The sequence below is a fragment of the Centruroides vittatus genome, unplaced genomic scaffold (assembly GCF_030686945.1).
Source record: "Centruroides vittatus isolate TY-2023 unplaced genomic scaffold, ASM3068694v2 contig_301, whole genome shotgun sequence".
Taxonomy (NCBI): domain Eukaryota; kingdom Metazoa; phylum Arthropoda; class Arachnida; order Scorpiones; family Buthidae; genus Centruroides; species Centruroides vittatus.
Window position 1 is genome coordinate 3,848,215 of NW_027121927.1, and position 12,277 is coordinate 3,860,491.

Here is a 12,277-nt window from a genome sequence, read left to right on the forward strand (position 1 = left end):
TATTCAATGAATACAATAGTAAGAATTGGACAATATCAAAACCTTTCTTATCTTTGATACGAATCTGTTCTACTGAACCAAAATAATTATGCAAAACAGATGAAGCTGCCTCCTTAATCAAATAAACTTTCTTCAGACCAATTAAAGAAACTATAAAACAATATACAAGAGTTTAAAAAATGTAAATACACATTTACTTTAAATTCTTGCAAACTGTTGAAATCTTCTGTATATTTTATATACTTTAAATTTTCCAACAACAATCATTAGGAGGATCATTTTTCACAGATCGCCATACTTTTCCTCTGTATTATAACAAATGAAAAAGTAACAAAATGTATAATATGGAAAAGTATATTCTACAGTATTTAAAAATATCCATTATTGTTGTCCATGCACTTTACGTTGCTCACAAAATGAATCTAAAATGGTACTTCTGCTTATTAAAGTGGAGGATTCGCATTCGAACTTTGTCTCCGATAGCAACAGTTTAAAGCATTTACCACTTCGATTAACAGGCAGTGGATAATGATCCTTTAGGAACGTTATACTAATAAGATGAGAATAATTCGACTGTTTTAAGTTTTTCTTTCAATAATTAATAGCAATGTAAAAAAAATGTAATATTTACGTACTATACAAGGCCATTTATTTTATGGTTATTTTTCAGAATTCTCAAAACACAAAAAACTCCCTATCGTATTGTCTTGATAATTTCATCGCTTTATAAATTATTTAGAAAATTAATCTTCATTTAAAAAATTCATTATAAAACTTCAAATATTAACTTATTTGAAATAAATAAAATATGTTTCAAAATAAGGATAGATAAAATTATCTTCAAACACATGATTTGTTCTCAAGGAATTTAACCTAGTAACACTTGATAAGAACATATAAAAAGTGGAGTAGATACTTCCTTTGTTTGCTTTCGGAAGAAATCTTTCTATTGCATTTAACTATGAAGTGTGTTTTTCTTTTATTGGGTCTAACTGCCTTTGTGGGCATTCAGGTATTTTGAATTCCGATCATAGATTGTAAGATAGTTTCGTTTATATATTTATATTTACTTTTTTATGCAATGTGGCATATTTACTTTTTTAGGTAAATGCTAAATTAGCTCCCTGTTTAGGACAAGCAAATTGCGAAGATGATGAATGTTGTGTGAGAATCAGTGGTCTTGTTAAATTGTGTCAAAAAAGAGTACAAGAAGGTACATCATAAAATTTCCACAAACCATTACAAAACAATTCATCTAATTGATCACATCTTTCGTTAACTTATTTATAAAAGACTATTTTAAAACGTTTGTCATAAACTATTGAAAATTTTAATCTTACAGACAAACTATGTGTACCCAAGCCTATAAAAGTACCTCTTTATGACGAAATGTACGTAGGAAGATGCCCATGTGCTGAAGGGTTAGAATGCTTAAAAAAGGAAGATAAAGTAAGTGCTAAAAATGAATAACTTATAGAATATAATTAATATTCTTTGAAATTTTATAAAATAATTTTATTATAAAATGTTTCTATTATTAAAATAATATTAAATAGCAATTTAAAAAGTATATAGATGAATTCAGTTATAAATTGAAGACTTCAATTGACAAAATTGATAATTAGTTTGTTCTTAGTTTCGAATAGCTTTAAATTTGCATAAGCACATAAACCATTACTAACCAAACTAAATAGAACTAAATTGGCAAATTGGCAGATTGGTGCACGCAGATTATTCGCTACACATACATCAGGTCGTAAAGGTGAAATTTAGACATTTTGAAAAACAAAACTTTATTGACAATTAACTATTACAGTTCAGCCTAATAGATAATCACCATCAATATCAATCGCATCTCGCCACCTTTGCTGCAAACTTTCAATCCCGTGGACATAGAATATCTGAGGTTTTTCTTTGAAGAAAGTCTCTGGCGTTATTCTCACATAGGTATTGTCATTGAACGGTATATTGGCAATAGGGTTCTGTAGGAAATGAAATAGATGGTAGTCAGTTGGCGCCAAGTCTGGACCGTAAAGTAGACGAGGCAGAATCTCTCAGCCCAGACTGGCAAGATTCTCTAAGGTCATCTTTGCTCTAAATGCTTGCGCGTTGTCGTGGTGGTATCGGACTGTCAATTTTGGAGGGTGTGAGACTACTCATATTGTTGACTAATTCTCTGGTTTAACCATAGATTATTGTCTATCAATTGCAGGAGAGCGTCATTATCAATGGGAATTGCTGTCTGAGTAGCGTTTATCTTGAAGGAGAAATCTCCATTCTTGAACCAATTGTAATAGGTTTGCCTGTTGACTGTATCCTTGTCGAATGCTTTGCAGATGAGCCTTTATTGTTGTGGCCACTTTTGAAGTGGTAGAGTAACAACCACATGAATGCATTCGTTCATATTGTCAGATATTGCTGATGCGTCTATTTTCAATGAAATATATGATGAAATGCCCCTCGGATACTCTATTTATATACCCGTACCGAACATTCTAGAACATTTTTTACAGTCGTTTCTAGAAAAAATCCAAATGTCTAAATTTCAACTTTACAACTGATACAAGTAAATTAAGTTTACAGCAGAAGTGCAGAGAAAATAAGCCCACCATTGGCCAAGTGGATAAAACTACTGACCAACTATCGATGGATAAAACTACTGATCGCCAGTAGTTTTATCCACTCGCGGTTATTCACGAAGACTCGGCCTTGCCAACAAGCTTGTCAAGTGAAGATTCGCGGGTTTTTTTAACGTTAGTAATGCCTAAATAGGAGCCAGTTTCCCATGGAAAGTCCTCCCAGAAGGCATTCCACTCGGCAGATCGTCCATGTGTCGCATTGCTAAGAATAAAATAAATTGCAAACAAATAAAACAATGCGAACAAATTAACATATACATTTTTAGTTTTGTCCTCGCTTTATTAGGGTAGTTTATTCTAAATGCATTTTATAGGCCTACTAGAAAAATCGTAATTAATCACATTAAAGACCTAAGTTAAAAAAAAATACTAACGAGTAAGTCACATTTTCATGTTGTGATAATTGTGATTACAGATTTTAAACGTTTCCTGAAATAATTCCATTGTAGATTTTAAATCTGCAAAGATAAAACTTATAGAATGTATCTTTGCCCTACGTTTTATGCAACTGTACATTAATTAACCCTACGTATTCTCTCAGTATACAAAGAATTACTCAGTATCCATAACATAAATATCTGCTTTCACATCAGATGTTTATTGCAGTACACCGTAAAACTATCGTTCAGATTCCGGTACAGGTACTTGATATCCTTTAGTTTTATATATGTGTATACAGGGTTGGACAAAATCATGATAATACCAATGGCATCAAGCTGAATATTTATTAATATATCGTTGGACCATCTTTCGCTTATAGTATAGTGCTTATCTGACGTGGAATGGACAAAAAGATTATGGATAATGTCTAGAGAAAACTTTTGAAAGTATCTGTGGAGGCGAAAAGCTTCTTCGCATTTTTGCCTCCATGATTCTCTACAATGGTGTTGAGATCTGGTAATTGTAGAGACCAAGAAAGGTGTTGAACTTTATACCGATTTATCAAATTATGACTGGACACATTTGACAGTGTGGATTGATGAATTATTGTCTTGTAACACTGCTTCTCCAGTGGAAACAAAACTTGCACCAAGATTGTCACAATATGAGTCCAGTGAATGCTAAGATATTGTTATACATTATTACTTTTACACATTTTTCATATTATTTTGTCTAATCGTGTATATGCAAGTGTATATACCGTATTAATATATATTAAATAATAAATACCATATGTTATTTTTATCATTAGATGGCTTAATTTCATGGACTTAGTAATTTCTTGAAATGAAAATTATGTAGAACTGCGAACACGAAACTATTAAATGTAGGACTTAATGTTTTCTGCTCAAGAAACTACTAAGTTAGTACATCAAAACATCAACATCAAAAACTATGTAAAATAGTGTAGTTACTGTAGAAATTATGGTTTTTTTATTAGTATTATTTGGTTACGGCAACGCGATACATGAGCGATCTGCCGAGAGGAATGTCTCCCGGGAGGTCTTTTAAGGGGATCTGGCCCTCTATTTACCAGTGTTATAATGTAAATAAAACCCGGAAAACTACCAATGTTTAGTGGTTTTATCTTCTCGACCACTGGTGGGCACGGAAATTAGAAATTATGAAAATGAACTTTATAAATTGGGCCCTTCATAATTATTCTTATATCACCCAAACTATTGGTTCCCTTAAATTCGTTAATTAAAAAATTTCTTATAATAAGAACAACTGTATGCAGAAACTTAATTTTAAAATAATCAAAATGGTTAATAAATTTTCGTAACCAGCTTATGCTTGCTGAGAAATACTTATTTATATCTTAATTTTAAATTTCATATTACGGATTCCTAAATACTTTTTATAAAAGGTTTATTAATAAATATTTTGAGATTTTATAAAGTAAAAACTGTGTTTATATTTTTCAAGGGGCTTGCCAAGTTTATTTACACTTGCCAAGCACAAGGTGAAGTGACAACAGAAAACCCAGAACCGGAAACGAAACCACAACCAGAAGAATCGGAATATTAAATCTGTAAAAATAAAATAAAAAATGTATAAGATATACAAAAATTAGATTTATTTTATTATTTAAATATTTTTTTAAATAATTTTTTAAATAAAAACTGTATAGTCCAATGCAAAATACAAGTTACGCAAAATTAGAAATATTCAAATACTGTCTCTAAAAAATAAAAACATTTTAATTATAAATATTTTAAAATAGTTTAATGATAAAAACATCCCTAAGAAGCATTTATATATTTTTAATTTAAGATAGATTTTATTTAAATTATGAAATAATATATATCTATTGCTACAATAGATTTCTTTGATATAACCATATCTAGAGCAGAGGTGCCCAAATTATTTTTATCATGGAATCTTTTTCACATTAATAAAAAATGTTGGAACCCAAACAATGACAAATGTGGGACCCTACAGATATTAACGAATTAAAGCCTACTATAATATCAACGTTTACCAAACGTTGGTATCATACTCCGCATTCTGTAGATGTGGATGTGTCAATTTCATAAACATTTGTAAAAAAAAAAAAAGCTGACGAAAGACTTAAGATCCGAAATGCATACTTTTTTGGAAAAATAAAGTGATTTTCTAAGGCTGATCTTGTGTCCAGTGACGGTGTAATAAGTCTAGGAATAAAGGAGGCCAACATAGTGCTCGTGCTAACAAGTATATACCAAGGCTAGACAAGAAGCGTATTATACTAAATATTATTATTATTAATCACATTTAGAATATTCTTAATTTATAAATAAAGAATACATAGACCAAGATAAATTAAATAGCAGTTTCGATAACTATTTGTTATTAATTAATGCTCAGAATGAGTTAGTAAATGACTTTCAGTGCACACAAGAAGTTAACAATACCAAATTGGAAGGAATATGGCGCAGTCAATTAGAAATAGTCACACCATATATATCTAGGTACTGTACTATCCTGTACTGTGTCTTAGTGAAGAATCTAGACTCTAGATAAAACCTTGTAACGCAATTTCATTCATTTCCCAATTAAATACTAAACCGTGAAGAATTTCGACAATCCACTGTTCCGCAGATACATTAAAAAGTAGAAAATAAAAATTATTTAAAAACAAAAAAAAGTAAAGAAGCGCATTTTATATAAATAAATGCACTAAAAAGTAAAAAGAAATTTGTTTAGCTTTCACAGTATTCTCGGGGGTATTGAGGATCAAAATAAAAGCGTGGGGCACTGATGGGTAGCTCAAAAATTGTTAGAAAGTGTAAATAAGAATATTTTTAATTAAACACGAGCGACCACGTTTTTATTTTTGGTCCTATAATACCAATACTATGAAAACTGAAAAAAATATTTTTTTTACGTTTTAGTGCATTTATGTGAATAAAAATTTTAAAATTAACAGGGTATTAAGTTTCCCTTATGACATACAGTACAGTCCAGATATTTTGTTTGTTAAATCGAGGTTTTACTGTGTTGTTGTAGTTACGTTTTAATTATAAATGGTTTGTCGCACATTGAAGTTAAATAATAAAAGGTACAACAGAAACAAATAATTTTGTACAGTAATACGTTAACGTTTTCGTAACATTTTTACGAATTACAGTCTAAGAAAAATAGTATATTCACTTACAGGCTTTCCTTAGTTAATCAGAACTTGAATAACCGTTCTACTGTATTCCAAAAATATTCCTAATGAGTATTTACTCATTTCTGGCACACGAATCAGGTGCTGCTCAATGATTATGATAAAGCCTCTCAAGTAGGGGAATAGGTGATAGTAATTTTCAGTGGCGTGCCGTGACATTTGATGACAGGGAAACTGTGTTTCTGTAATAAGCCGACTTCCAGGAGCAATCAGTTAATTGCACGTCAGTGATGATCTAGGGTTCATTCGTATTCATTTGTTCGATAAGCCAGTAAAAACTGTAGACTTCTCTAAATGTATTTTTAATATCACAGTTACATTCCGAATCGCTAGCCACGATATACGGGCTAAAATTAAAAATAAATTATAAAAACTTACTCGGTGAAATAAAATGTGCGCTGGATATACATACCTGATACAATACAATATATTGTTCAATTGTATTAATATACTTTTAAAGAAAATTATAATTAAATGTAGCTTTGTAAAGAAACGTACATAAAAATAACATAAAATATTCTTTACTTTTTAACTGTAAAACAATCCCCTTAGTCAAATAGCTCGATACGAGTGGCTAATGGATGAAATCAGAGACGGCTCAGGTAGGTGGCAGTGTTTGCGTGCCAAATCTCGAGGGTGCCGATACTGGTCACTGTCAAATGCCTCTTAAATCGTATCACTAGTGTACCTCAAAGAACGCGACAGGGTTGTTGTAAATTTTAAACGTTTTTCACCATAGCTGTAAAAATCTAAATATGTTAAACTTAATACTAAGTAGCTTGTTCGTTATTTGCTTTTTAACTAATTCGTTTTAGGACCAGTGTCCACGAAAATTTTTAAAATGTACAACTTTTTAGTCACTCTCATTGAACTAGAAAAATTTCTGTCTTTATTATCTAATATTACGAAGAAATCAGTCCCCACTGTACTCAGCTAGAGATTGATTGGGTTAAGCTTTTGTTTAAAATTCTGGCTCTTTCGGCGGGGTTTTATTTATGTCCTCAATTCCCTAATCTCTTAATTATTTAATTGTTTCTTAAGTAGAAATAAGTCGAAACCAGTTATTTTGTACTTGAATATCTGTAGTCTTGGGAAAACAGTGGAAAGGCAAATTTTTATGACAACGGATACATAAATCGTAAATTTAAGGAAAATAAATTCTAGAGCTTTTATTGTATCTTGTACGTCTCATTTATTAAATTTCGTTGTAAATGATGATGCCAAAGTAACAGTTAACTTTTTAACATTATACAAGAATTGTACACGTTTTTTCTGCATCCCCTTACAGATGGGACATACTAAATCGTAATATCATTGGTTTAACATTGAAATCCGTAAGTAATATAAGATGGGAGAGCAGAATAAACGCAAAATAAATATATCAAATAGATTTTTTAAAACTCCTGTCAACTATACAGTACTTTTTTTTTTTTTTTTGTAAAAGTTAGCAGTTAAGGAGACATTCTCTTTCCGCTCAAAGAGCACTAAGAGAGTTACAAGAGTATATATTTGGTTTCAAGAATGACTCACCGATGCATAGGGAAGCTGCCCATTCGGTAGTCTGTGGGACAACAGCATGTAATATACCGAGAAGAGATAGAGATGTAAAAGTATCTCCAAGCCTCTGAGCATTTCATGAACTGAACATATAGCATATTATACTAATCAAAATAAAAATAGAGGGCTAAATCTAAACTTGTATACATGAATAAATACTAAACTAAGACTTAAGTAACATATAGTTATAGACACCAACACCCAAACTATACAGTACTATCATAAAAACATGCCAGTAAATTCCTATCGGTTGGGTTAAGTTATAAATCTAGACTACTCATGATTCACATAATCGGGCGAGGGTGGCCAAATATCTAGCAGGCAGGCGGCTAACAGCTCAGAACCGCTCCGGGAATCTAGTGTTCGTGGTTTAAAGAATTTTTAAAATGCGTTACATTGGTCACTCGATGTCAAACTTTTACGTAATATAACCTTTGTAAATATAAATCAAATACTATAATAGAACATAATAGAAAAGTTAAAAGTAGGAAATAACGTAATAATCTAAATCTGACAGCAAAGGGAATTTTCCACAGAAATTCCGCCTTTATCTCCCGTTGTTTTTCAAACCGGATATTGAATCAGCCTCGCGATATCGACGGTTTTATAGAGAAAAAGAAACCTTACTGTTAGTATTTATCGATTTAACGACATAACTTGTTATGACCCCGATGTAAGGAATTGGATATGTAGCCATGGCGGTGGCGCGGCCACGGATCACCTTCCAGGTAACCCGATTTTATTGGGTGAGAGTAACGCTTAGAGTAAGATTCTGTAACACGAGAAAAACATTAATTCATTGTTTATATTACTTCTCCTACGTCCTAATCTTTCGATAAATTAATATCAAAAGATATTTGGAAACGAGATGAATTCCGTTTTTCCCTCGGCAATAAAAAAATAAAATTTGATAAAAACTTATTACGTGATTTGTTTAAAATAATAAAATAATACAAGAGATAAAAAAAATGTATTATGGCAACTCGTATAAGTGGACAACGTTTGATTAATCGGGAAAGTTATATTATTACAATTTAATTAATTCATTTTTATTAATTCATTTTAATTAACTCATTAAATGACAGCACTACTGCTGATGTAATAAGAAACTTTCACATAGACAATGATTTTATATGCCAGAAGGTGAAATATTAAACATAGTGAAAGAAAAAGCTTTCAAGTACAATAAGTTTTAACTATGTACAGGGGCGCCTGCAGAGGAAAACAAACGGGACACTTCTTTTCCCTACAATCGACTAAGACGTTATATTATGATTTGTATTGTATGTTTATTAAATTGTATTGTGTGTTTATTAAATTATCGAAGCATTGATTTTATTAGCAAGAATATCAAAGTTAATAGTAATAAAATATACTGATAATGTATGCAAATAAATTATAAAAATTTATTTATTAAATTAATAATACAACATTTTTCCATATTCCATTAGTTCCATATTCTATTGTATTACATAAATAAAAACATACAGTAGAAGTGAAAACTTATTTTGTAATAAACGTAAAAAAATTGAAGTGAAGGCTTCTTTTTAAAAACCGAACTTTGATTTTTTTTTTCAAACTCAAGAAAACGAAAAACATAGAAGTTAAAACTTTTTTCAAATGAGAAAAAGAAAGAAATTAAAACTTTTTTTTTGTTTTTTGAAATGAGAAAATGAAAGAAAAAAATTAAAACTTTTTTGTTTTTTCTGATAAGAAAAAAATACTAAAACTAATCTTTTTTTGTTTTTTCAAATAATAAACAAAAAAAACTAAAACTAATCTTTTTTGTGTTTTTTAAAATAAGAATAAAAAACTGAAACTAATCTTTTTTTTTCAAATAAGAAAAAATTCTAAAACTAATCTTTTTTTGTGTTTTTTCAAATAAGAATAAAAAACTAAAACTAATCTTTTTTGTGTTTTTTTAAATAAGAAAAAGAAAAACTAAAACTAAAAGTAACTAATTTTTTTGTGTTTTTTAAAATAAGAATAAAAAACTAAAACTAATTTTTTTTTAAATAAAAAAATTCCTAAAACTAATCTTTTTTGTGTTTTTTCAAATAAGAATAAAAACTAAAACTAATCTTTTTTGTGTTTTTTCAAATAAGAAAAAAAAGAAAAACTAAAACTAATTTTTTTGTGTTTTTTAAATAAGAATAAAAAACTAAAACTATCTTTTTTGTTTTTTTAAATAAGAATAAAAAACTAAAACTAATCTTTTTTTGTTTTTTCAAATAATAAACAAAAAGAAAAACTAAAACTAATCTTTTTTGTGTTTTTTAAAATAAGAATAAAAAACTAAAACTAATTTTTTTTAAATAAAAAAATTCCTAAAACTAATCTTTTTTTGTGTTTTTTCAAATAAGAATAAAAACTAAAACTATTTTTTTGTGTTTTTTTTAAATAAGAAAAAGAAAAACTAAAACTAAAACTAAAACTAATCCTTTTTTGTGTTTTTTCAAATAAGAATAAAAACTAAAACTAATCTTTTTTGTTTTTTCAAATAATAAACAAAAAGAAAAACTAAAACTAATCTTTTTTTGTGTTTTTTAAAATAAGAATAAAAAACTAAAACTAATCTTTCTTTCAAATAAAAAAAAATTCCTAAAACTAATCTTTTTTTGTGTTTTTTTCAAATAAGAATAAAAACTAAAACTATTTTTTTGTGTTTTTTTAAATAAGAAAAATAAAAACTAAAACTAAAACTAAAACTAATCTGTTTTTTGTTTTTTCAACTAATAATAAAAAAACTAAAACTAATCTTTTTTTGTTTTTTCAAATATAAACAAAAGAAAAACTAAAACTAATCTTTTTGTGTTTTTTCAAATAAGAATAAAAAACTAAAACTAATCTTTTTTTGTGTTTTTCAAATAAGAATAAAAAACTAAAACTAATCTTTTTTGTGTTTTTTAAATAAGAATAAAAAACTAAAACTAATCTTTTTTGTGTTTTTTAAATAAGAATAAAAAACTAAAACTAATTTTTTGTGTTTTTTAAATAAGAATAAAAAACTAAAACTAATTTTTTGTTTTTTCAAATAAGAAACAAAAAGAAAAACTAAAACTAAAACTAAAACTAATCTTTTTTGTGTTTTTCTAAATAAGAATAAAAAACTAAAACTAATTTTTTTGTGTTTTTTCAAATAATAAACAAAAAGAAAAACTAAAACTAAAACTAAAACTAATCTTTTTTGTGTTTTTCTAAATAAGAATAAAAAAACTAAAACTAATTTTTTTGTGTTTTTTCAAATAAGAAAAAGAAAAACTAAAACTAATCTTTTTTTGTTTTTTCTAATAAGAAAAAGAAAGAAAATTAAAACTTTTTTTGTTTTTTCTAATAAGAAAAAGAAGGAAAGAAATTAAAACTTTGTTTTTGTTTTTTCAAATAAAAAGGAAAACTAAAGAAATTGGAAACAAATAAATAATAGACATATCCAAAATCTTCCACTTCCATTTTCAATAAGTTAGTCTTTTGATTTCTTGCGACAAAAAAAACTTAAAATTCTGTGGAAGTAGAACTGGAACAAATCCAGGCATTTCGTTGGTTTCTGAAAGAAGTGAAAAGTAATTTTATAAGTCGAAAATATTAATATTCATTTAAAAAATTTTGGAAATATTACATTTTAATTAATATGAAAAATTTATAATCAGTAAAGTAATATAAACTATATCCCAATGAATTAAATAAAAATAAACAAAATGAATAATAAAATAATAACTGACTTTTAATAAATATTAAGAAAAAAAATGAAATAATTTAATAACTTAATTCAAAACAATTAATTCAAAATAAGATAAAGAAAAAATGAAATGTGGTCATGAATAAGAGTTTACCATGAGATGATAACACATGTTTAATTCAATTTAGACAAAGATTAAACAGGAAAATATTTTCTAACCTCTTCCTCAGATTTTTGAGAGAACTCTTGTTTTGGCAAAATACTCTCATTATTATATGCCATTTCTTCTGGCATAAAAAAACTTCTTAACTTTTTCATGCCTTTTTTCTATTTCTTCATCAACTTGATCATTTGAACTTCCTGCAGAATTCTAAAAAAAATTTAAATATATTTATTAAATATTAAATTTGATTCGTAATAATCAACAGTTATATTTTTAGTAATTGCTGATCGAATTTAATAACGCGATGACAAGCAGCTGCAAAAAGTGGTTGCAATTGACAATTGGAAAAATATTGCTCAAATTGTCTTTTATTGTGAATATCGCATAGTAATAATGAAAACATTAAAACCTCATTGACAATAATACGGAGGGGTGTAAATATAAGTATACAGTTGAAAATCTGACAAATACAAATGTATGTTGTTCATTATTATCATTTTTATAATCATTTATTAGTTCGTGTTCCTTATTTTACAATTGAATCTTGCCACATCTAAAATTGTGGTCTTTCGAAATGGTAGTAAAGCTTCTAAGCGGACAAATTAACATTAGATGATAACATGTGTTTAATTTAATTTAGACAAAGG

At 27.8% G+C, this 12,277-nt stretch overlaps 1 protein-coding gene across 1 annotated transcript; it reads left to right on the forward strand.

Annotated features, from left to right (window-relative positions):
• The first annotated feature begins 904 nt into the window (after positions 1-904).
• LOC136972816 (U3-aranetoxin-Ce1a-like) lies at positions 905-4,625 on the forward strand. The gene is made up of 4 exons (XM_067267453.1): positions 905-1,012; positions 1,105-1,213; positions 1,343-1,449; positions 4,509-4,625. The coding sequence occupies exons 1-4, from the start codon at positions 962-964 to the stop codon at positions 4,608-4,610; spliced, it is 369 nt and encodes a 122-aa protein (XP_067123554.1). The 5' UTR covers positions 905-961; the 3' UTR covers positions 4,611-4,625.
• Positions 4,626-12,277: the final 7,652 nt, after the last annotated feature.